At 41.1% G+C, this 21,076-nt stretch overlaps 1 protein-coding gene across 4 annotated transcripts in view; it reads right to left on the bottom strand.

The window, feature by feature from the left end:
* The window catches only part of ANTXR1 (ANTXR cell adhesion molecule 1), a 116,910-nt gene that overhangs the window by 92,384 nt on the left and 3,450 nt on the right, over positions 1 to 21,076 (bottom strand). For 2 of the 4 annotated variants that reach the window (XM_068920693.1, XM_068920695.1), the window contains 5 exons: positions 8,215 to 8,286; positions 7,496 to 7,567; positions 4,094 to 4,175; positions 2,831 to 2,864; positions 633 to 712 (listed from right to left, as the gene is read on the bottom strand). In XM_068920693.1, the coding sequence (XP_068776794.1) occupies positions 633 to 712; positions 2,831 to 2,864; positions 4,094 to 4,175; positions 7,496 to 7,567; positions 8,215 to 8,286 (340 nt within the window). Of the gene's footprint in view, positions 1 to 632; positions 713 to 2,830; positions 2,865 to 4,093; positions 4,176 to 7,495; positions 7,568 to 8,214; positions 8,287 to 17,877; positions 18,345 to 21,076 lie in introns of those variants that run through there. The other 2 variants (XM_068920692.1, XM_009669382.2) reach the window with 2 other exon arrangements.

Genomic DNA, 21,076 nt, shown 5'->3' with positions numbered 1-21,076 from the left:
GTAAAGTTCCTCAAGACACAAATAACCATCAATGGATTTGAAAAAGCAAGCACCTATTAGCCAGTCCTCTGCATCGTATGGCAGCAAGACAGCACTGAAATAGGCCTAAGCTCTTTCAAGTGTCCCCCGCAGAGGATAAGAGCAGCTTTTTGCCCTACAAGCATTTTTGAGGACTTGGAATCTTCCTAATGAGAAATAGGATCAGGAGTAGAAGTGTTTGTGCAAACTTCAGATTAGATCATGTGAAAGGGTTTTCAGTGCTACAGAAGATTATATAAAAAAAATATTCATCCTCTTTCTTTTCTTTCTTTTTTTTTTTTTTTTTTTAAAAAGAGGGTCAAAATTAAAAATGAGAAGATCTAAATATTTCCCAAGACACTCTAGAAAACATTTTCAGCAGCAAACTCCTGGGGTTTTTGTTGTTGCTGGGTTTTATTTTTGTTGTTGTTTTAAGTCAGAGATGTTGCTGCTGTTAAGATGAATCTTAATACACTCTAAGATGCATGCCTAAAGAGCCTGAAAATTAAGTTTTGTCACCAGGAAAAAAGTTCCTCATATCTTTTGCTTCAGAAGCAGCAAAATCAGATATTCCACTGTCTCCCAGGCTAACAATGTGAAAGGGACACTCTTACCTCCCTCTCTGAGTAGAAAAAGAGGTCCTCGTGGAGTTCTCCATCTGTCAATGCAATGATGACACTTGCAGTTCTGTAACCTAGATGAACAAACTTTATTAAATGCAACTCAAGAACAGAATGCAACTAAATTAGCATAGAACACATCCTGCTAATGACCTGTTGGCAGGCTTAAAGGACCAGAACGATGAGCATCAAGTGCTATGTCCTCACCCTCTTTGGCCAACTGGTTTTCAGAAGACTTGAACTTCGGTAGTTTTTCTTACCATGTCACCTGTCTACCGCACCATTTTTCTACCATAGTCTTTTGAGGTGTCAGTGATTTTAACCACCAATGCCTCATGACTATTTCAGTATTTCAGACCAGCAGATGTATGTAATCTTAGAGAAAAACTTTTCAAAAAATTCCTAGTTATTTCCTGGCTTTATTGATATGTGTTGAGGTGATATAGCTATCAACTCAAAAAATCCAAAGAGATCTTCAGCTTATGACGAAAAGCTGAATTGGGCTTTAAATCAATTTGGTAAAAAAGGATCTAAAAACCTTATTTATTCATCACTTCTACATTACATATATTTGGCAATTTAGTTAAACGCTACATTCTTCCTGTTGCAGTGATCATAGTCCCAGCTTTTAGAAGTTTTTGTTAATTTTAAGGTGCAGCTCAATAGAATTCCTTTCCATTTCTGACAATAGATTTACTAGAAATCTGAAGGAGCTCCACAGTTGCATCTTGCATAAACATTGTTAAGGAAAGTGAAAGGTTAAGTGTGCCAAGACTCATGTCTGAAACCCTGGTAAATTATCAACCTTTTATTGTCTTAATCATCAAGGGGTTTTTCCTGCCTATATGAGCAGCTGTGCCTTTAATGATCTGTTGGTGAAGAGAAAAAAAAAAAAATCAGAACACAAGCAACTTCTGCTGAGGTTATCTAGTCTAGGTCTATTTGCTTTCTGACACCTGAATCCTGTAGCGAGTTCCTGACATCAAGGAACAGGAGGCTGAAGCGAGGAGAATATTGTCTGGCAATTCTGAAAGAACGTCCATCGCTTATTTACTGCGGAACACAGATCTAAATATCTAGTTTCCTTGGGCCCACTTAAAAATCCTCAATTAAAAAAAAATATGGTAATTGCACAATAAAAGAAGAAAAGCGCTCAACAAGCAACAGGCAACACGTATGGTCGTTCACGTTGCAGATGCCAAACGCAAACATCTAGGGTCTTTCTCTAAGAGAGAGAGAAAAGTAGGTTCTTCTCATATTAACTTTTGAGCCCAAAATACCTTCTGGAAGTGCCTTTCTTCCTCTATTGACCACTGCAGGAGCCTCATCACATACTGTAGGTGGTATAAACCCTCCTCTCATTAGAGCAAAGACAGAAATGCAAAGCCAACTTTCAGACTTGAGGACCCAGTTGCCCAATGCTTCTTGCATTTGGTGGCAACCTGTTCCCATGTAGTACGTATACAGGCACATAAAAACATTACCAATGCCAAATGGAATTGTTCTAGCTCTATATTCCATTGTGTTGCTGTCATGTTTTAGGGATCACTGCCAAATCCATGCAGACGTACTCACATACTTGGTTTTACTCATGAGTGGCCCAGACGAATCATTAGGACTGTTTTTGTGTTCAGACATCTGGTCTCTTATCTTTTGCTTTCTAAAAAGTGATGTTTTATTTTGAATTTTATTTTTTTACTGCAGAAAAATATTTTACATTCATTACGAGGACAGGAAGAACAAACATTTTTGCAGTTTTCTGCACTTCCTACTCAAACGACTAATTGCTTGTTGAAAGAACTTTCACCTAACAGCATCTCCACATCTCACATTTCAAGATGAAGAAATGGTCACCTGAGTCCTTAAGCAAAGAGAAAGACTGGTACCAAGTATTTTTGATAACAGTAGGCACCTGCCTGTATCTTCAGGCCCCTGGAACCATCCTGGCTTCTCACCTTTGGCCTGAAATGCAGTCATTCCAGACCCTTAAAGCTCCACCTGTTCTTTTTCCTCTTCAGGACAAATGACCCTAAACACTATTGAATTCCTGTAGGAACAGAAACCACCGCTCCCCACCCTTTCCTGCAGTGTAGCTGAGTTACAAACAGAAATTAAGGATATAAGTAAAGCAGGAAGGAGGGAGAGGTCGGGGGGGGGGGGGGGGAAATCAATGGATCAAGAGAATATCTCACCATGAACATTTTCATAGTAAATCTGTTCACTTGCCTGAAATTAAATCAGAAGATTATTAGCAATAACAGAATAATAATACTTCACAGGCATCTATACATGCACCAGAAAGAAAGAGAAGGTGGCAGTGAGAATGTCACGTTTGCAGCCTGCATCTTATTCAAATGCAAAGTTTCCTTTAAAATTCAGAACTCTTCCCTTCTCTAATCACTCTTGGGAAAAGCTACATAACCTTTGATTGCTCAGCCATTCTCCCCTCCAAGTAACACCAGAAACAACGTAGTCTCCTACTAATCTATGGGAAATCACATGCACCCTCCTTGAGGAACCTCTTAAGTCCATTGATAAATATTTCCCAGCACTTCTTGATGAACTAGAATTGCCAATAAACCAATTGCAGAAATATCCTTATGCTCCTGTCTTCTGCTTTACATACGCCCAAGTGGATTCTGGAAGACAGAAGGGCACATGCTTCAGCGTGCACCAATTCAAATACAAGTAGTGGGCCAAAGCTGCATCGACATTTTGAAAATGCTAAGAGCAGATTCTCTGTTCTGAATTTAAACTTGGCCTCCAGACTTTTCCAGCCAAGTTCGGGAAGTGACTAAATTTTGAGATTTGGTTTTAGCATCTCAGTCAGGTCTCCTCAGAGCTTACAGTTTTTCTCCATATGTTTGAATGCAATTTATTTTCACTAGGCAGACAGTTTGCCAATCCTGCAAAACGCAGGTAGAGAAAGGGTTGGGGGCTGGGGGGAGGAGTTCCCTCAGCAGAGGTTTTAAAAGCTCCCGAGTTCATGTCAAAAGACCTAGAAGCAGAAGATAGGAGCAATTACTTCAAGTAGCATGGTTCGCCTGCCACAGTGAACAGGTTAGAGCCATGGCTTCAGCCCCTACTAAACTCCAACAAGCCCACTACAGCATCCATCCAGCAGCACTCTGAACAGCTTTCCACCCCTTCAAGTGCATGGCTTGAAGTGGGATTGCAATGCCGAATTCATCTGCCCTGTTCTAAGCCGAAGAGGCAGCTCCCTGCAAAGCTGAAGGCAAGAAGATGGGTAAGTGGCAGGGTCCAAGGCTCCCTTATCCCAGCTTGAACACTCGATGTGTACACCCCATCCATGATGTTCATTGTTCAGTGTCCCCGTTGTACAAAAGGCAGATACCCCCATTTACTTATCAGGGAATTATTAAACAGCTTCATTAAATATTGCATGAGAAGCACCCAGAAACAGTTTAAAGGCACTGTAAGATTGATCTAGTTACCCTTTCAAATCCTTCGTGCATGTATGTGTCACCTCCTGGTAGGACTTTTTGCAGCTCTTCCAGCCCTTGGCGTATCTGTTCCCTGAAATATGAATGCAGACACATTGTCATATGTGAGATCAAATTTACCAGAGTTGACACCCAGGTGAAGACATGCATGGCAGAACCAGAGAGCAAAAAAACAGTTAACCCAAAGTTCATATACACTAAGGTAATGTTTGGATAAATGCCTTTGTAAGGATATGGAAAATAAGGCAGAGCTGCTGCCCTTTATCAGTACCACACCTTCAGTTCCTGTCCAAATTGACTCAAGGATTAAAGCCTTTCCCATTAGCTCATTATGATTCAGGGTATCTGGTTTGATCTTTTGGAAACCCAGGCACACTGACAGATCAGTTGCGGGCTAAGTGGGGCAGGCCCCCGTGTTCCTCTATTGAGTTGCAGGCACCAAACTCTGGAAGCCAAGTACAGGCCAGAAATCTTTCCAACTAAGATAAAGCCCCTGCAACGTGGGTGGGGTATGTCTGAGCAAACTATCCTATCTTCATGGGAACTGGATAAAGTCCCTGTAGGCAGGACCACACTGACATGGCAGCTCTGAACGCCAGAAGTCAGTTTTGTCCCTGCAATTCTTCATTGGAATCAAAGAGTTTAAGCACAGGAGAAAACTACTGTCATTTGCCCTTAAACGTCAATTCTCAATTACAGTTCCAAATTTGTTCACTTCTAAACAAACTGCAGCTTGTTAAACTAGTCCTTGAAATGGCACAGTTATGCTGATGCCATCAAAAAAAAAAAAAGACTTAAGTATGCATTGATCTTTTTACTCCTGATACAAATGGGATCAAAAAAAAGATAAATTTATCTGTAACTAAACACGCTAAGGAATTCAAGTTGATTTTGGACCCTTCAGCAAAACTCACAGCTAGCACACTTTAACAGCATTAGCCCACGTGGAGCAGTGCTGACGGACGTTTAGAAACATGATTGAGACGGGATGAAGTTGAAATCCAGGAAGCAAGACCTCATTGCACCTGAACTGGGTGCTCCTTTCTTAAAATACACACCTCTCCAAGGCAAAATTTTCAGAATGAGTCTGATTCTTAGAGTCCCTGCACATTTTCATTACTTAAAACAACACTCATCTCAGTGATTATCACATATGCAATTTCACACTTGTAACGCTGAGGGCACTGGTGAGTTAACACTATCCAGACCACAGAGGAGAACGCTAATCCCCACAGAGAGACAAGAGCATCTGCTTTTGCCACAGACTGTAGTATCAGACATTCAAGAACTCATTCCGTACCTGTGATACCCCAAACCAGGTTGTACTTTGAGCTGTATACTGTAGACAGGCTAAGGGCAGATATTTCCTCCATTAAACCACCCCAACACCCTGCCCCCAAATCAAAGCTTAATATAAAATCCAGAGCATTCCCTGTGATCACAACTATTTTTCAAGTGTGAACACTATGATTTTAAAATAGACAAAGGCCTTTAAAACAAGTGACAATCCAGTCCCATAAGAGGCAAAGAGTTTTTTTCACAAGGAGAATAAAGCATGCTCAAATGATCTTCATGTCCAGTTGCTGATACACCGGATGGAGGCAAGAGGGAGGTGGAAGAGGTTTTACCACCTCTCCCACTCCCTGCTAAGACAGATCAACAGACTTGAGTGAAGCCCCCATCTTATCTGTCAGTCCTCCAATAAAACAATCAGCAGCTCTCCAGTCAAGTGGGTTGTGACTAGTGATGTATCAATATCCTGTTTGCAGTCAACAGTTCTAGGACACCCAGATAAATATGAAATGCGTTTCCACATGGGAGACGCACATAAATACTGTAATTTAAAGCCCTGAACAGGCCAGAGATCTTTGCAATGACATACATTCGCAGGGCGGGAGACAAAGAGGAAGGGAGTCAGGTTTTCCTCCGGCACCAAGTCAAATATTGTTAATTCTCCCTTTATACTTAACTGTTGCAGTAAACGGCAAAAGATGTTTAGGCTGGCTGTGTTTAATGATATTTAAGGTTGGTATGTGTGAGGACTGCTCTTTAGGAAAGCAGCCAGTTTCCTATTCATTCCTCTATAGTAGTTGCTCTGGTATGCAATTTCATAGGCATCCAATATGTAAAACACATGCTGACTTAGGCAGTCTTCACATGTGTTACATATATTTTTGCTCCACGTGGCAATGAAGTTAACAGAGGAAGCAATAGCAACTAAAGGACCTTGCCCAGCTCTTCTTGAGGAAAAGAATCAATCCCATAGATTTTTTTGCAAATAATTTAGAATTTACAGGGGGATGACAGAAACATGCTTCAGAAACATCACAATCAAACTGTCATAGCCAAAAAATATACACCCTTGCAACCCATCCTTAACACTCTGCTTGCCTATAATAATTCTCAGACCTCTGAGAAATTGTTTTCTTTTTATCAGGAGTATGGGAATCACCTACTGCTTTTTAGTTTGTTTTTATGGGAAGAGAGTTTTACTTAATTGTTTGGAGCGGAAACTTCCTAAGAACGCTTCAAAGGCAATGTTAATAAATCCTTAGCTTTCGATAGCCAGAGAGGCTTCTATTTTCCTTTTTCATCCCCAGGGCAGGAAGGAATGAACTCCCCAAATCAGCATTAGAGGCACAAGTAAAAGAACCCTCAAAAACACAGGATTAAAAATCCAAGTCTCAAAGATCTCCCTAAACTATCTCAAAGGATCTGCTTGAATGATAATGGAAATTGGGCCGCTAACTGCCTAAACCTCTGATGAAAAGCTTCAGCCCAAATCTTTTGATTTTACTTCTCCCCCAGCTAGCTCTTAACCTTGTATCTTCTATTACCTTTCATGTTGCCACCTGCACCAAAAAATCACTTCTAATCAATTGCTCTTGAATTGCTTGCTTATCTCTCCCTCTGGTGTGCAAGGACATTCTGTCATGACTAATAAAGTTAAGGATATAATGATGTAAAATTGAAAGAGCTTTACACTTGTAAAGCAAGATTCTTTCTGCAAAGGGGTTGCAATCTCAGATGGATAAGGAAAGGGAGCATAACTGCACAATGCTCAAAATACACCACACTTCAGTTAGAATGAAAGCCTGAAAACCTGTAGAAGACAAACTCCCTCAATGAAAGCTGTTTGAATTAAAACTCCAGCTGGCTATAGACAGATATTTAGAAATTTAAATTTAGGCAGCAGTCCTTGCTTAAGAGGCCTTGGTGCATTCTAGCAGAACCAGTGTTATGTGAAAACGGTCAGGTGATTTAGGCAATTAACCTCAGCAGCACAAAGATGTCCCCATACAGCTCACTGAATTGGGAATCATTGAGCAAGGAAGGCAGAGGAAACTACAGGAGGAGATAAAAAGCTGCTGTGCGCTCTTAAGCTTGTCTTACCTGTCTTCTGTTAACCTCATTAGAATTGTCCCTCTAGTCGAAAAAACAATGAAGGACATCCTCAGCTGCGGGCTGGAGAAGAAGATACACAAAAGTAAATGATTTTGGCAGTCTGCTCACACACAGCTCACTATATGCTTAATACCAAACACTTAAGGTATCTCTCTGGTTGCTACTAAGATTACAATTCAAGAGGATGAAAGGAGACAAGGCAGCAAATAATGCTTTGCCCTGGGTCTTCCCAAATGAACCAAGCCAGGGGAAGTCCTTCTAGAAAACATAAATTACTATTTGCATCATGCTCTTGGGACTGCAGAGGCAAGAAAGGCTTTAGGGCATCCTGTTATCACCATGGAGATGAAGAAAGGCTGACTGTCTTGATCATAACACATTCTACCCCTGTTAACTCAGCAACCATCTTAGAAGAATGAGGGTTCCCTCTCCACAAAAGGATAATTTGGTCAATGGAAGTCAGGTGGGGGAGGGAGGGTGGAGGAGGGAGACAATTTGCTCATCTACTCTGATTTCTCATACCAGAGCAATACATTCTGTGAAAAATGCAAGTAATCAATGAGATGACCTGAGAAAAGGATCAAGAAATCTTGCATCAAGTCCCCAGGTGTAAAGCAGGGTGTACTCCTTGACAGAAACTGAAAGCCTGGCTCCTAGTTGCTGGCACACACACCTCATTTGGTTATCTGCAAATCTGCATTTCTTACCTTATGAACTTACGAGCCAAATGTTCCACAAAATGATATATTTCATTCCAGTGGTGCAGGACACTTCCTGATCTATGGAAACAATTATTGCAGGAGATATTAGTTTAATTGCCGCTGTTGCATAGTTTTCCCAGCCTAATGTATTGTTAGACATCGCTCAGCTAGCCATTTCCTCTTAGTTTATAGTCCTTAGAAAAGGACTCACTGTCCTTTTAATAAACTTTTCAATGAAATAAGAAAAACAGTAAACCACATTTCCCATTAACTTTGAAAAGCAAGAACAGATCATTTATGCTCCATGCAAGTGTCTGAGCCTACACTTCACAATGACATATGGCACTAACATTAGACCTTTAGCACAGCCTTAAACAAATAACCTAGTGTTAGTGTAAATCTGTCTCTATCTCGTATTCTAGGTGAATTCCACCAACTCACTCATCATGCCATTATGTAGAGTTTTCAGTTCAAGCACCTTTTGGGAATAAAATACAGTTGGAAGGAGGAACAGACTCTTAAGCCTTTCCAGCATATTCACTCTGCTAATGATTATGAAAAGTAAAATACCTTTGGTCCACTTCTCAGCCCTTCTGGTTCATTCTATCACACCTTAGTTAAAGACAAAACAGACCGGACTAAAGTTTTGCTTCTCAGGAAAGTTAGCCAGAGATTTTAGTGGAACAGGATTATTCTTCTTCATATTGTAAGAACAAGGGAAAAAATAAGGTTAATCCAAAATCTTTCAGTGCTAAACGTGTCTTCTGGCACACTGATATAAACACTGGCATATTAATGCTGGAAAAAGATTTCCTTACTAGAGTTGGAAAATGTCACAACTTATTGGCTTATTCATTGGCTACAATTAAAAATATTTATTAGGAGAAATAACAGTCCCAGCTTTAACAGAAACAGCCTGAGGCTGGCAAGAACCTTTGAAATTATGCTTTATTTTCATTTCACAGAAAAAGGAGAGGTAGCCGACATCACTGTTCTACCTTAGATCCGAGAGTCCAAATCAATAGCCACAAACAGATTCACCCAGATATTACAGTACCAGTATGCTCTGCGTGACTTCCTCAAAGCACAGCAAGCAAGCAAACCGCACCGTACAGGTTACTCAGAAGTTTCCTGCCATGTTCCCCTTATGCCTGGTTTTCATTTACAGCCATTCAGTAAAAATCTTGGCCTTATCCTCTTGTTCCATGATACCATAAGCTTCTCTTTCTCTACGTCGCCCCTTATGCCCCTAGGCAGCCTTAGATACGGACATGCAATAAGAAACCTTGCACAGGTACATAAACATACAGTCCATCTGGCAAAACACCAAATATACCCCTGGTTCTCTTTGCACAAATGACCTGATACCAGTTACACCTTTTTATGCGATTCTGTGATTTAAAGATAACCTTATACACACCTCTGTTTTGTCTGCAATCATAACTACAGATTACAGCGGCCTAACCATAACCAAATGCTAGCAATTCTAAATTATTCCTCGGCTCTTAAGGGTACAGAGAGGAAATCTTTTCACTAGACCAGGACTCCGATTCATTACCTGGGCTCCATGCAAATAGGTATCAGGGAGTGCCAAAGAAACATCACTAGCAAGGGCCGTGAGGAACTGATTAAATCTTGCAGGCAGTGGGAAAATTGCTGTCTTCTAACAGGAGGATGATGTACAACAGGATTCACCCTCAAAAACAAAAAAGCTTACCCCCCACTGCATATTCAAACTACTAAGTTATATCCACCTTTGCTTGGCATGAACTCTCAGCACTTAAACCCAAACACACCACATATCACCCCCTCCCCCCCGAACATAACCATGAATATTTCTGCAGGAACCTATTCCTTCAAGTTTGTGGAGGTCTGCCACTCCACCATCAGTATATTTTCATAGTAAGGCTGGCATTTCTGGCAGTACTCTTTTAGATAGTCCAAAGGCTACCTTAGTAACATGGGAGCTTTCTTATACATCTCTAGTGGGCTAAACATCCAATAGAACAGAGATGCACATATGAAGTCTCCTCCACCACCACCCCGCAAAGCATGGAACAACTTTCTTGGGAACTTCAGCATAACAGGCATCCCAGGCTCAAACTGCCCAACTCATTTCTGAGAACAGGCCAGAAAAAACAGGTATTTATTCTCTTTACATAGCAAAGCGTAAAAGAAATACTTGACATTATGGCAATGGTTACAACATCAGTCTCTAGAAAACACACAAAGCCAAGAATTTGTTAACTGTAAAACAGACAGCGCTACCTCCTTCAGCAAGATCTATACTGGCTTTAGACCATGTATCAGCCTCTTCCTAAAAGAAAGTATGCCTCTTCCAAGTTCCATGTAGATTCTGAACCATCTGGTAGCAGACACTTCTGAAGCCGGGTAGTTTCACAAAAGCATATACTAACCAACCCTCTCCTAACCATCAGATATGAAGACTATGCTGTATTTCATGCTAAGCAAAAGCTTAGCTCTCAGCCTACAGCGATACAGAAGATCTATCCAGCCCTCACTGAGAACAGGACACTGCCCTAGAAGCAGCACTAGTTTTAAAAAAGTGTGGTTATTCCCTCCCCTTCATTACAATGCCCTGAACAAAAGTCGATTGTCACTTTAAAAATTATTATTATAGCAAGGCAGTTGAGAATGAGAACCAGCTACAGAGCACATATGGTATGTAGGTCGCCATATAAAACTCATTTTCCATGGCTCTGGGAAGCCATGCATTTTTTGAAAACAGCGTTTGCCAAAACTAAGCTTAAAAACCAATAGCTTAATTCAGTGATGTGCCAGTCGACAGCACATTAAGCGTTTGCTTTTGCAACTGTTCTTCTCCTGCTCTTCAGCTATTTGAGCAGTTTTCTCAGCTATGCAGTGTCTTTTAAACCATACTTATGTGGAGAATTCAGATCCTGCTGCCACCTTTCCCTTCATCCTTGCTCCGTTCTCCCACCAAGACCCCCATCCTTAGCCCCTCTGGAACAAAACTGTAAACATCTAAAATTACAGTTGTTCTTCCATGAAACCTTCCCACACATCTATTCATACAGAAGAGAGGAACAACTCAAAGTTCAAGAGCAGCAGAATGTTAAACCTCTATTTTAAGAGAGCTTCTTACCATTGCTATTATCATAAGAACAAACCCATTCTAGTCCACAAAAGAAAAAGCCAGTTTCTGCTTCTAGCTACAAATGCACTGGGTGCAGGGTAATTGTATTAGACTACAATCAACGTACTCTTCATTTGTGCCAAGCAAGCTAAAAACACGGTCCCAAATTGAAGGCTCACACCTTTCCTGACAGTACAGTACTCCTTCTAGTAGGAGCAGCTTTCCATCTCTAAAGAGAGAGCTTGTGGTATATCCACAGTTAATTGCTCCACCTAGTCAAACCCAGGTCTCAGTGGCTATACATGCATGCACAGGTGCACATTGAGAAGGGAGAGATACTCTTAACACATACATGTCTTCTGCAACTAACTTCCAGACTTCCAGACACAGTCTTCACTGAGCAAGAAAAATCCCTGAACAAAAACAAAACAGCCCTTTCTGCAGTCAGAGGGGTTACAGACACACTGACAGCTTGCAGCATTCACCTCCACAGCTTTCAGCTGTGTTATTGGTAAAACCTGCAGTAAGACTATTGTCACTTGCAGAGCCTCTTACAAGAAAGGCAAGAGCTGTGAACAGGAGAAATATGTCTAAAGCCTAAGAAAATAAAAACCACTTTAAACTTGTATCTCTTTGTATTATCAAAGTGAAATAAAATTATTTGCAAGCCAAGACTGAGCAGCTGAATGGTTGATGCTATAAACTTGCAGTTTAAGTAAAGGCTCACACTTAAGATGCCAAATTCTCTCACTAGAGAAAGCCTAATACATGGAAATTAAGAATAAGTAAACCACTATGCCTTTAACAAGAGAATGATACATCCTGCAGTCAACTGTGCTGGCATTTTGTATATCTAAACTAAACTCAAGGGAGAAAGAAGCTCCACGTGGCTCAGAATCTCCAGACTCAGAGAGTCAGGCTCTGGCTAAGACCTATCCTTCAGCAGGTGCTTCTCTTCTACTCACTGCAATGGGATGGCACTATAACACAAAGCTATAGCAACTCAAACCTGATTACAGTTTGGCTTTATATTACACTGCTCTCCTAACTTCAGGAAGGGTTTACTTTTCCAGACTCCCGATTTCAATTTCTCCCATTGTACTTCCTGAGAATACCCATAGTGTTATTTCTAATTCACAGCTAGAAGAAAACAAACAAATCCACAGACCCTCATATAACAGCTTCATACCAGTTCTACACGCAATGTGGCTCAAAAATATAAAAGGACACCTGAGTTGATTACTGATGTTGAGTCAAATTCTTCTTGAGCTTCTTTATTTTTGGACTAACTTCAAGATGTCTCACAGCTCTCAGAGAGGTGGCATTGACCCAAGAAGTTCCGCAGCATCCTTTTACCAAGATCTTCAGAAATAACATGGAAGGCTCAGAAGGTGCCCTCTATCTTTCCAAATACTTTAGGAGCAATTCTGAGACCACCACATAACAGACATCTTAGATGATGCAGCTCTAAGGAAATGCTATTATCTTGTGCTACTTTTCACATGAGACTGCTCATTAGAGATACTGTCAAGCATTTGAGGCTAGAAGTCCAGTTCAAAGCAGAATAAGCCTCTAAGCCCAGTCGCAATCCAAGAGGAGAATACTCTCCCCTGCCTGAATGGCAAGGGGATATATAGAATAACTTATAAGCAAGTAACCACAAACTTATATCTGCTATAGACAGAGCGTGGAGCTCTGCAGGTACACACACAGCACTCAGCATAACGCAGCTCCCACCCTCCTTCCCCCTTTCACCAAGTAGCAGCTTACTTTGCATTTACCACAGGCTAAGCACATGCAGACAAGTCTTGATCAGCAACGATTTCATACTCAACTAGCTCATTGCAATGTGCGGCTGCATTCCTGCAGCACGCTTGGGTTTGAATTATATTCATTCAGGCAACAGGCAAAAAGATACAAGAATGTGCACATTTCTCCATACTACCTGCTATACACCCCTCAACCCTGATACTAAAACAAAGAGTAAAAAACCCTAAACCTCCATATCCTTGCAACTCTCAGTCAGCTTAACAAAATGTACACCACTGCTCTTAATTCAGGTCTGTAATTCCATAAAGACGATCGAGTAGCTAGCTCTAGCTCTGAGCCTAGGTCAATGAAAAACAAAAATGAACTTGAATTTTCTTTCCTCAGACACTAGATTTTTACCAGGTACCAGCTAAAGACTTATTTCTTCAGGTAAGAACAGCTGGAATATTATCCAGCTCTGTAACAGTCCTGCAATTAGCTCTCCTGGAGCATTCATGATCCCAGAGGAAAAGGCACTATCACAGGAAGCAGTTCATACAGGTCAGTCTCTCTGCCTGGTGACACAAAGTATTTCTCGTCTGCTTTCCATCCCACTGTGTCCCCTAACTCTCCTACTCCTTATACAGGTGTAAATCAGGACTTAACCCTGCTCAAATCACAGCAACTACAGCTACTAAACTAGACTCAAAGAAAGAAACATTAGGATCTGCATAGCAAGAGTTGCGTTCAGTACAATTGGTTAAAAATATCTCAGTTGTCCGGCTAAATAACGAAGGGATCACAGGAAACAGCTTGGATTACTTGCTTTTCTTTGCCAAGGATCTTTCGGAGCCAAATTTTCATTCATGCATGTAGAGTTTCTTGCATGTTTTCCACACATGGGTATAAAATGCTCACATAGCAAGCAGGAGCATAGCAAATACAGGCTTTGACATATACAGAATACAGCAAAAGATTACTGAAAAGATTTATTGCTCATTGTTTCCTACCTGCAAGTCATCTGGAAGCTGCCACTATCAAGTGTTCAGCTAACTGTGCTGGTACTCGGATACTATAGCACTAGACACAATGTCAGTTGTGACTGATTAATGAAGACTACAACCAACCCGCCCATGAGTGATATTTGAGAATAAATGGACAATGTCAGCAAAAACAAATATTTGCTTTATGCTTATTGACACCATCTCACTGCTTCCTCGCCTTTAATGAGGACCTGTGGTCTCATCTCACATCCAAAGCTATAAATCCTTTGGCACCATCTTTGGCCATATATTTTGATAGCATTCAGTCTATAGGAGTCTCAGTCCATAACTAAAACCTCTCAGCACTCCAGTACTACAAGCAGCAATACAAAAGGAGGCCTATCTAGGGCCAGCTGTCTCAACAACTCACCCAAACACACTGTAAGCCTCCCTCATCTCCCACAACACTGAGTTCATCTTGGTATGACCATCAGTTTAAGAAATGCTCAGCACCCAGCAGAAATAGATCCTGCATACTGCCTAAGCAGCAAACATCATATCCACAACTGTGCTTTAAATAACTCTTACATCTTTACTTATAAAACCATTTTTTCAATGAAAGCCTAAGGAAGACTGATTAATCCGGTCTTCATTCACATGAATACAATTCCACCGTCTTCAATGAACCTGCTGTCAGGCAAGTCTGAATCCCAGGTTAGCTGCTTGTGTCTTAATACCGTATTTTCATCCTTTCAAGATAACTGTGTGTCAAGCAGTGATTCTGACGGTATCCTGCAACCTTCGTTTCCTCCAGAGTTGGAGACTGCACTGACAATTGCGCGATAACTTCATCTTTGCTTGGAGAACAGTTGGCCCAGCTTGAACTGCAGTTGTCTGGGATGTTTCTGTACCACTTCTGGAACATGCTTTTGCTAGCCTGAGGTCCAACGGCCACAGCACGGGAGACCTGTAAACAGGCTTTTGCCAAGTCCCTGTTGCTACCTAGGTGGTATGAGAACTCCTCTTGGAAGTGATAGAGGACGTGCAAGTGCATGCACAAAAGTTAAGGATGCTACTGTAACCTAGCAAGCATACCTGCTGCATTTCAAGCTTCCGTTCAGTTTGTTACATGCACACCACAGCTGCAAGGCATAAGAGGGAATAACAGGATTATTTCTGAATAACTGAATTCCCTTCTCATGACCATGAAGAATGAGAGAGTTGATTCAGGTCCTCAGAGCATGCCATCTGCAGCATCATGTCTCCAGCTGTATGCAGATAGCCTGAGGAAACCTGGTTTCCCTTCAGCAGTTCATACAGCATGTTTGCAGGAGTTAAAGGAGAACGCTGCAGGGAAATAGAGAATCACTTGATAGGAAAAGCCTATGACACTTATTCTTCCCTCAACGGGTTTCATGTTAACTTCAAAGGGGCTTTTTGAAACATGCTTGAAGAGCCAGTGTTTTCATGACGACTGTGTATAATAAAGCAGCTGGAACATGTTGCAAGCACAGCACAGATACAAGGTGCTAAACAGAGTTAAGTAGTCACTAAATCTAACCAGACACTGAGGCAAAAGGGTCAGTTGAGGGCTCTGGTGGCTTCCAGAGCTGTGTTTATTGTTTTAGTATTACTTCTTTGATCCCTGAAAGCAGGTTGCTTAATATTTTAATGGCTTTCTTCCACCATTGAAATTAACATCTCATGTTTCAGAATGAAAATCCTTTCTGCCTTTGTGTCCTTTATCATCAAGGCTTTTAATTACTCTTAGAACTACTTCTGTTAAAAGCAGCGAGACGAGCCCTGAATCCATTATTATCTTTTCCTAGTTCGTCAGGAGGCCTCTATAGGAATCTTATCCCTCTTGTGTTCAGGGCATCACCAGCATGCATGAAGGCAACAAGTGAAGGTAGGAAATGCCAGGCTGAATAAGACCCAAGTTTTATATAACTTGGGCTTAGCAGTAGAGGAGTGAAAGACAGTTTTAAAGACAGCCTGTATAGGATAACCTATTCCAACTCCATAAGCTCTCATCAGCCTGCTCAAAGGCTGAGCAGACAATCAGGTCCATAGCATGCTAAACACACAAGTAGCTGAATACTATGACACTCCTCCAAACTCCACTGGAGGCAAAGGACATTTTTACATCAACAGGCTTTGCATCAGACCCTTGTTTATTTCTGCACCAGAAAAGTGCCAGAAATAGTGATCCTGCAACTGTTATAAAGCAGGATTTATTGTTGGATTCCTTGACACAAACACTGAGGTAACCTGCCTATTCTAAAGTTTGGGCCAAACTTCACAACCCCTTGAGCAAGCCTAAAAAGTTATACCTTTCAGGAGGAGGACAGCATGGGGTAGGGGGTGGGCAAAGGCTGTTAAAATTATGTTACCTCAGATACATAACAGAGCACTATCTATCAGATTTGGAAAACCCTTCAATTCTGCTTCAACTTCAGTTTGTGAAAGCTCTTGCAGTACAAATGATTTTTCCCCTTACCTAGCAATAACAGCAAACATTCCAACTAACAATAGAATATCCAAAGCAACAAAATGCATTGACAGGACGATCCTTCTGCTGAATGAAGTAAAAAGAAAACAAAAAACCCTCTCCCCTGCAGTATTAGGGCAGGCAACAAGCATACTAAAAAATCCAGTGTGCTTATCTTATTTTTTACCCAGTATTTTGTAATGATGTGTTATGTAATTCAAGATCTTTTATACTAATGGAATGCGGGAGCTACTGCAAAATACTCTCAAGGATGAGTTAGAAAGCTTCATCTGCAAGCAGGTTTGGCAACTTTAAAATACTTTCCTCTCTGTGAAATTTATGGCTAATAATGTCAATATTATGATGAGAGAATATGCTCTAGCATGCATATTCTCCAGTATTCCCAATTTTTTAAATAACTACTTTAATTTAAGGAAATTGAGACAGGAATTTTAGCTAGTGCTTGTTACACTTTTAACTTTTAAGTTATTTCACTGCTTCAATATGAAGCTCTCCAAAACTCGGTACATCTCTGTTTCCATATTGTTCAGAGCACAATCTGAAGGCCTTTAAATAGACAGTTACCAGTGCCAAGATGATGACACTATCAGAACAGTGATGAATAAAACGAGTAGGAAGTTATCTCCAGTGTAAACAGTTAAGCAGTCAAAATATGCATTTAATTAACTGGAAACAAAGAAAATCTGACTCAGAAGAAAAAATAAAATTCACTTTAAATAAAGCACTCCAGCTATTTTCCATCACAATGATGGAAATTAGACTCTTTCACACTGACTAGCCACCTTTCGGAGACCTGTCTTTATCTGCAAGCTGCTTGCACTAGAACACTTAGAGCTAACAGAAGAACGATACAGAAGCAGTTCACCAGGCAGGCTAGCGTTTCCTCTGATTTTTCCGCTACCAAATTAGTGCCTGCGATAACCACCCTCCAAACCTTGCTTTTATGAGTGCCTCAACCTTCACAACTCATAGCAACATCAGAGGTGACCAGCGTGCTGCTCTTCTCCCAACCACTGTTTTAAGAAACTACAAGATCAAGTACACATTAAAACATCCATACCAGCCACAGCAAAATTTATAACAACTCGATTTACAGAACACAATGGGATTATATACTAGACCCACCAAAGAAGCTACCACAACAAAAATAAAATCCAAGCAGTAAGGACTTTTGCAGGTCCCTTGGGGACACAGCAACTTCTACAAAACCAAAATCCAAAGAAAACCTCTTCAGTGTCAGTGAATGCCATTCCAGTTCACGCCTTGGAAAGATTTCTCTGAAAAAGAACAAAGTAGGACTGACTTACTTGTCTAGAATGAAATACAAATCAAATCCTCCATAACAGGCAGGACCACCATTCTCTCTCTTTCCACCTTGTCCATCACAGGCTAGCAAAAACGTTGCTAAGAAGAAACACTTGAAGCCAAATCTCAATACTCTTTCCTTTGCAATGGCCATTATATCCACATAGAAGGAGGGGGGGAAAAAAAAAACCCTCTTCTTTCAAGGCTCCTTTATCTCACAGACTTCTCTGCAAAAGCCATTCAATGACCTTTAAATATATACATATATATTTTACTCCTTAAAACTCCACTTGCAACAGTTGTCCTCAGAAATTGCAAGACTTTCCCCCTATTTCCCTTGCACTTCTGTTTCTTGGTTTCAGATTTCAAGATGCACAATACTGTATTTTTTTTTTTTTAAAGGGACTTGACCCCATCTCACTTGCAGCTCTCTGAAAGCAGCACCATTGTTTTGCAACAAAACGAGCAGCCTCCTAACAAATCTTACTTTGTCACAGGCTTAAGAAAATATGGGGAGGGTTTTAAATTTTTTTCCCTTAATTATTATTGTTATTATTAAGGATAGTAGGTTTTATTTTTCTTCGGGAAAAAGAAGCTCAGAGAATGCCACCTTGTGGCAGAAACTCAAGATAACTGAAGTCTCTTGAAAGATGTTAATTACATCGTTTGTGCTCTGAGCATACTAAGCATGTACTACAGCAGCTTTGGGTATAAACAGACAAGCAGCTAGCTTACAGGGAGACACCTTCATTTACCTGATCTTTAGGCTTAAAGACCAATATAAACCTGCAGTAGCTTAGCAGACTTGACTGAAGCTATTCTACATCCCAGTAAAAACAAGCCACACCAGGTTTAACCCTTTGCATTTTCCTCATCCTGAGGAAACACTTAACTGTTTTTACCAAATGCTGCCAGTGCTACTGAGGCAGATTTCTCCCTCTGTCTATCCTTAGAGGGCTCACTAAAGCCACCAGAGTCTAAACCCACCCTTTTCCCCAAGAGCTAGCCAGGAAACTTAGCTTCAGCCTCACTCCCATTTTCTGTCTCCCTCTACAAAGAGCACCACAAGCACCAAAATTCACAGACACAAGAAAGCTAACTAAAAAGAGAGAAACATCACTGAGACAGAGGAGCCCACACACTAAAGGCCCTATCAGCCCCCAGGGGAGACAGCAGCTAAACCAGAGGCCCAAAGGACAAGGGTTCCTACCCTTCCCTCCCAAATCTTCTCAGGCTGCAGCAACACAAGCTGTTCTCTGAGTGCTAACTGCTGATTAGCCAAACAGCTTCAGATGTTGGCACTAAACATCAAGAGACTTGGGCAGGTTTCTGACAGGGGAGTCAGGCTTTCAAGCTGTTCTTTCTTACTTAAAGAGTTAAATTGGTCTTATAAAAGAATTCTTAGCAAAAGTTACCATTCTGAGGAAAGACCAGGAAAAGCAGCAGAATAGGTTTCATGGGAAAATGACAAACAGCACGATAGAAGACTTTTGACCGAAGTGGAAACACCTGGAATACACGTGAGTCAGGCACCTTGCTGCATCACTGATTAAAACTTTGGGAGTAATTCTCTCCCTCACACCTGGGTATGCTCATCAGCTACACCAGCTCCATCACCTCTGGTGTGGATAATATGGAGACATAGGCAAATGCCAGGTACCTCCCTGGTCCTGCTGTCAAATCCCAATCACAGCTGTCAGAAGTAGAGATTCCCTTGGAAGTCAAAGCATCTCTAGGGTTAGTCGGGACAGAACCAGGTGTTTTGGAGATGGCTATTTTCAGCCTCCACACCTAAATTCAAGAAGTTGGGAGTGTGCCTGTGAGTTTCACTTCCTCTCTGAGTCTGAAAGAAGAATAACAGAGCTTGCTGCTATATAGGCAGAGATCTATGTTAGGGTATGAAACCTCCTAGCACAGGTAGGAATGCGACTCTGGGAAATGTTTGTGAAAGCCTTTTACTGAAGTAGCTGTAATGCTCCCTAAGCTGGGGGCAAGCACCTGCCCTAGCCCTAGGTAGGCAAAACATGAGAGGAGGAGCTCCTTTTTGAGTAGTGCTGTAAAGGAGATGGAGGAGCTGATTGCTGGCTTGTATCTCTAATTGATCAGGCTGCTTAGGTCTTGGGGGGTAATGCTGCTAGAAGATATAATAGCGTAGAGTTATGATACCTACAGCCAGAATGTGTATGTTAGGTAAGCAGAAAAAGTTTGGGATTTTAAAGTCTTATGTAGGTGATTCTTGAAAAGACACATAGGTCTATGGCTCTTAGGCCTGTACTACAAAAATTGTTGTAAGATGCATCAAGAATTTAATGCATGTGTTTGGGTTACTGTATTGTAAGGAAGGAGTGAGGCTGATTCATAATTTTTGGTCTTCTAAAAGAAAGTGAGCTGAATGCAGGAAGCAAAAATATCTCTAAGTAGGAGGGGCAAAAGAAAAATTCTTTCTCTGGGGACTAATGTGTTGTTTTAGAGCAACTTTAGAAAAACACTCGGGGCTTGATTCTGATCTGAGCTACAGCTAAAGTGGTGTTACTGCAATCATAAGTTTTCACCCACTTATGATCTGTGTCTGCCTAAAGATTAAAAGCAGACTAGGAACCTTTTTTATCTGACTGGCCCTGAGATAAACAAATATGGAGAATTAAAAAAAAAAATCCAAAACCAAAAAAACCCTGTACTCAGGGAAATAACTTTGACTAGAAGCTAGCAGAGGGAAAGAAGGGGGGCGGGAATGGAAGAGGAGATCAGATTCCCCATGTAGCTGTGGATTCAGGCTGACAGAAGGCCTAGTAAAGCTTGGGGAAAAAGCCAATGAATGAGGCATCAGAGGAAGCTTAGAGCCCTCTGAGATGGAGGGAGCTGCTGACAAAAGTGAAATAGCATGTTTTATGCCGTAGCTTTGATTTTCTTCTGAGCTAGTCCTCTTCCACATGTCTGTCTTAAGAATGTGTCTATCTGTGTATGATCTGGTAATAGTGGCAAAATGAACATGATGCTCTGAGAAAAGCAGCTCCTTTGTAGGCAGCCCATGTAAGAGACAGGAAGGGGTGTGGGAATTTTTGCTTCTGTGTCCCTCCCTTGCTAAAAATGTTAGAAAGAAAAATATTACAAAGAATGTAGCTCTGTATGGAAGACTTAACATTTCTTGGAGAGTATGTCTGTTGTGTTTTGTGTGAAAGAGATAAGGAGAGTGTCTTAATT

The sequence above is a fragment of the Struthio camelus genome, chromosome 27, assembly GCF_040807025.1.
Source record: "Struthio camelus isolate bStrCam1 chromosome 27, bStrCam1.hap1, whole genome shotgun sequence".
NCBI classification, from domain to species: Eukaryota; Metazoa; Chordata; class Aves; order Struthioniformes; family Struthionidae; genus Struthio; species Struthio camelus.
This window is presented reverse-complemented; position numbering and strand designations above follow the sequence as displayed.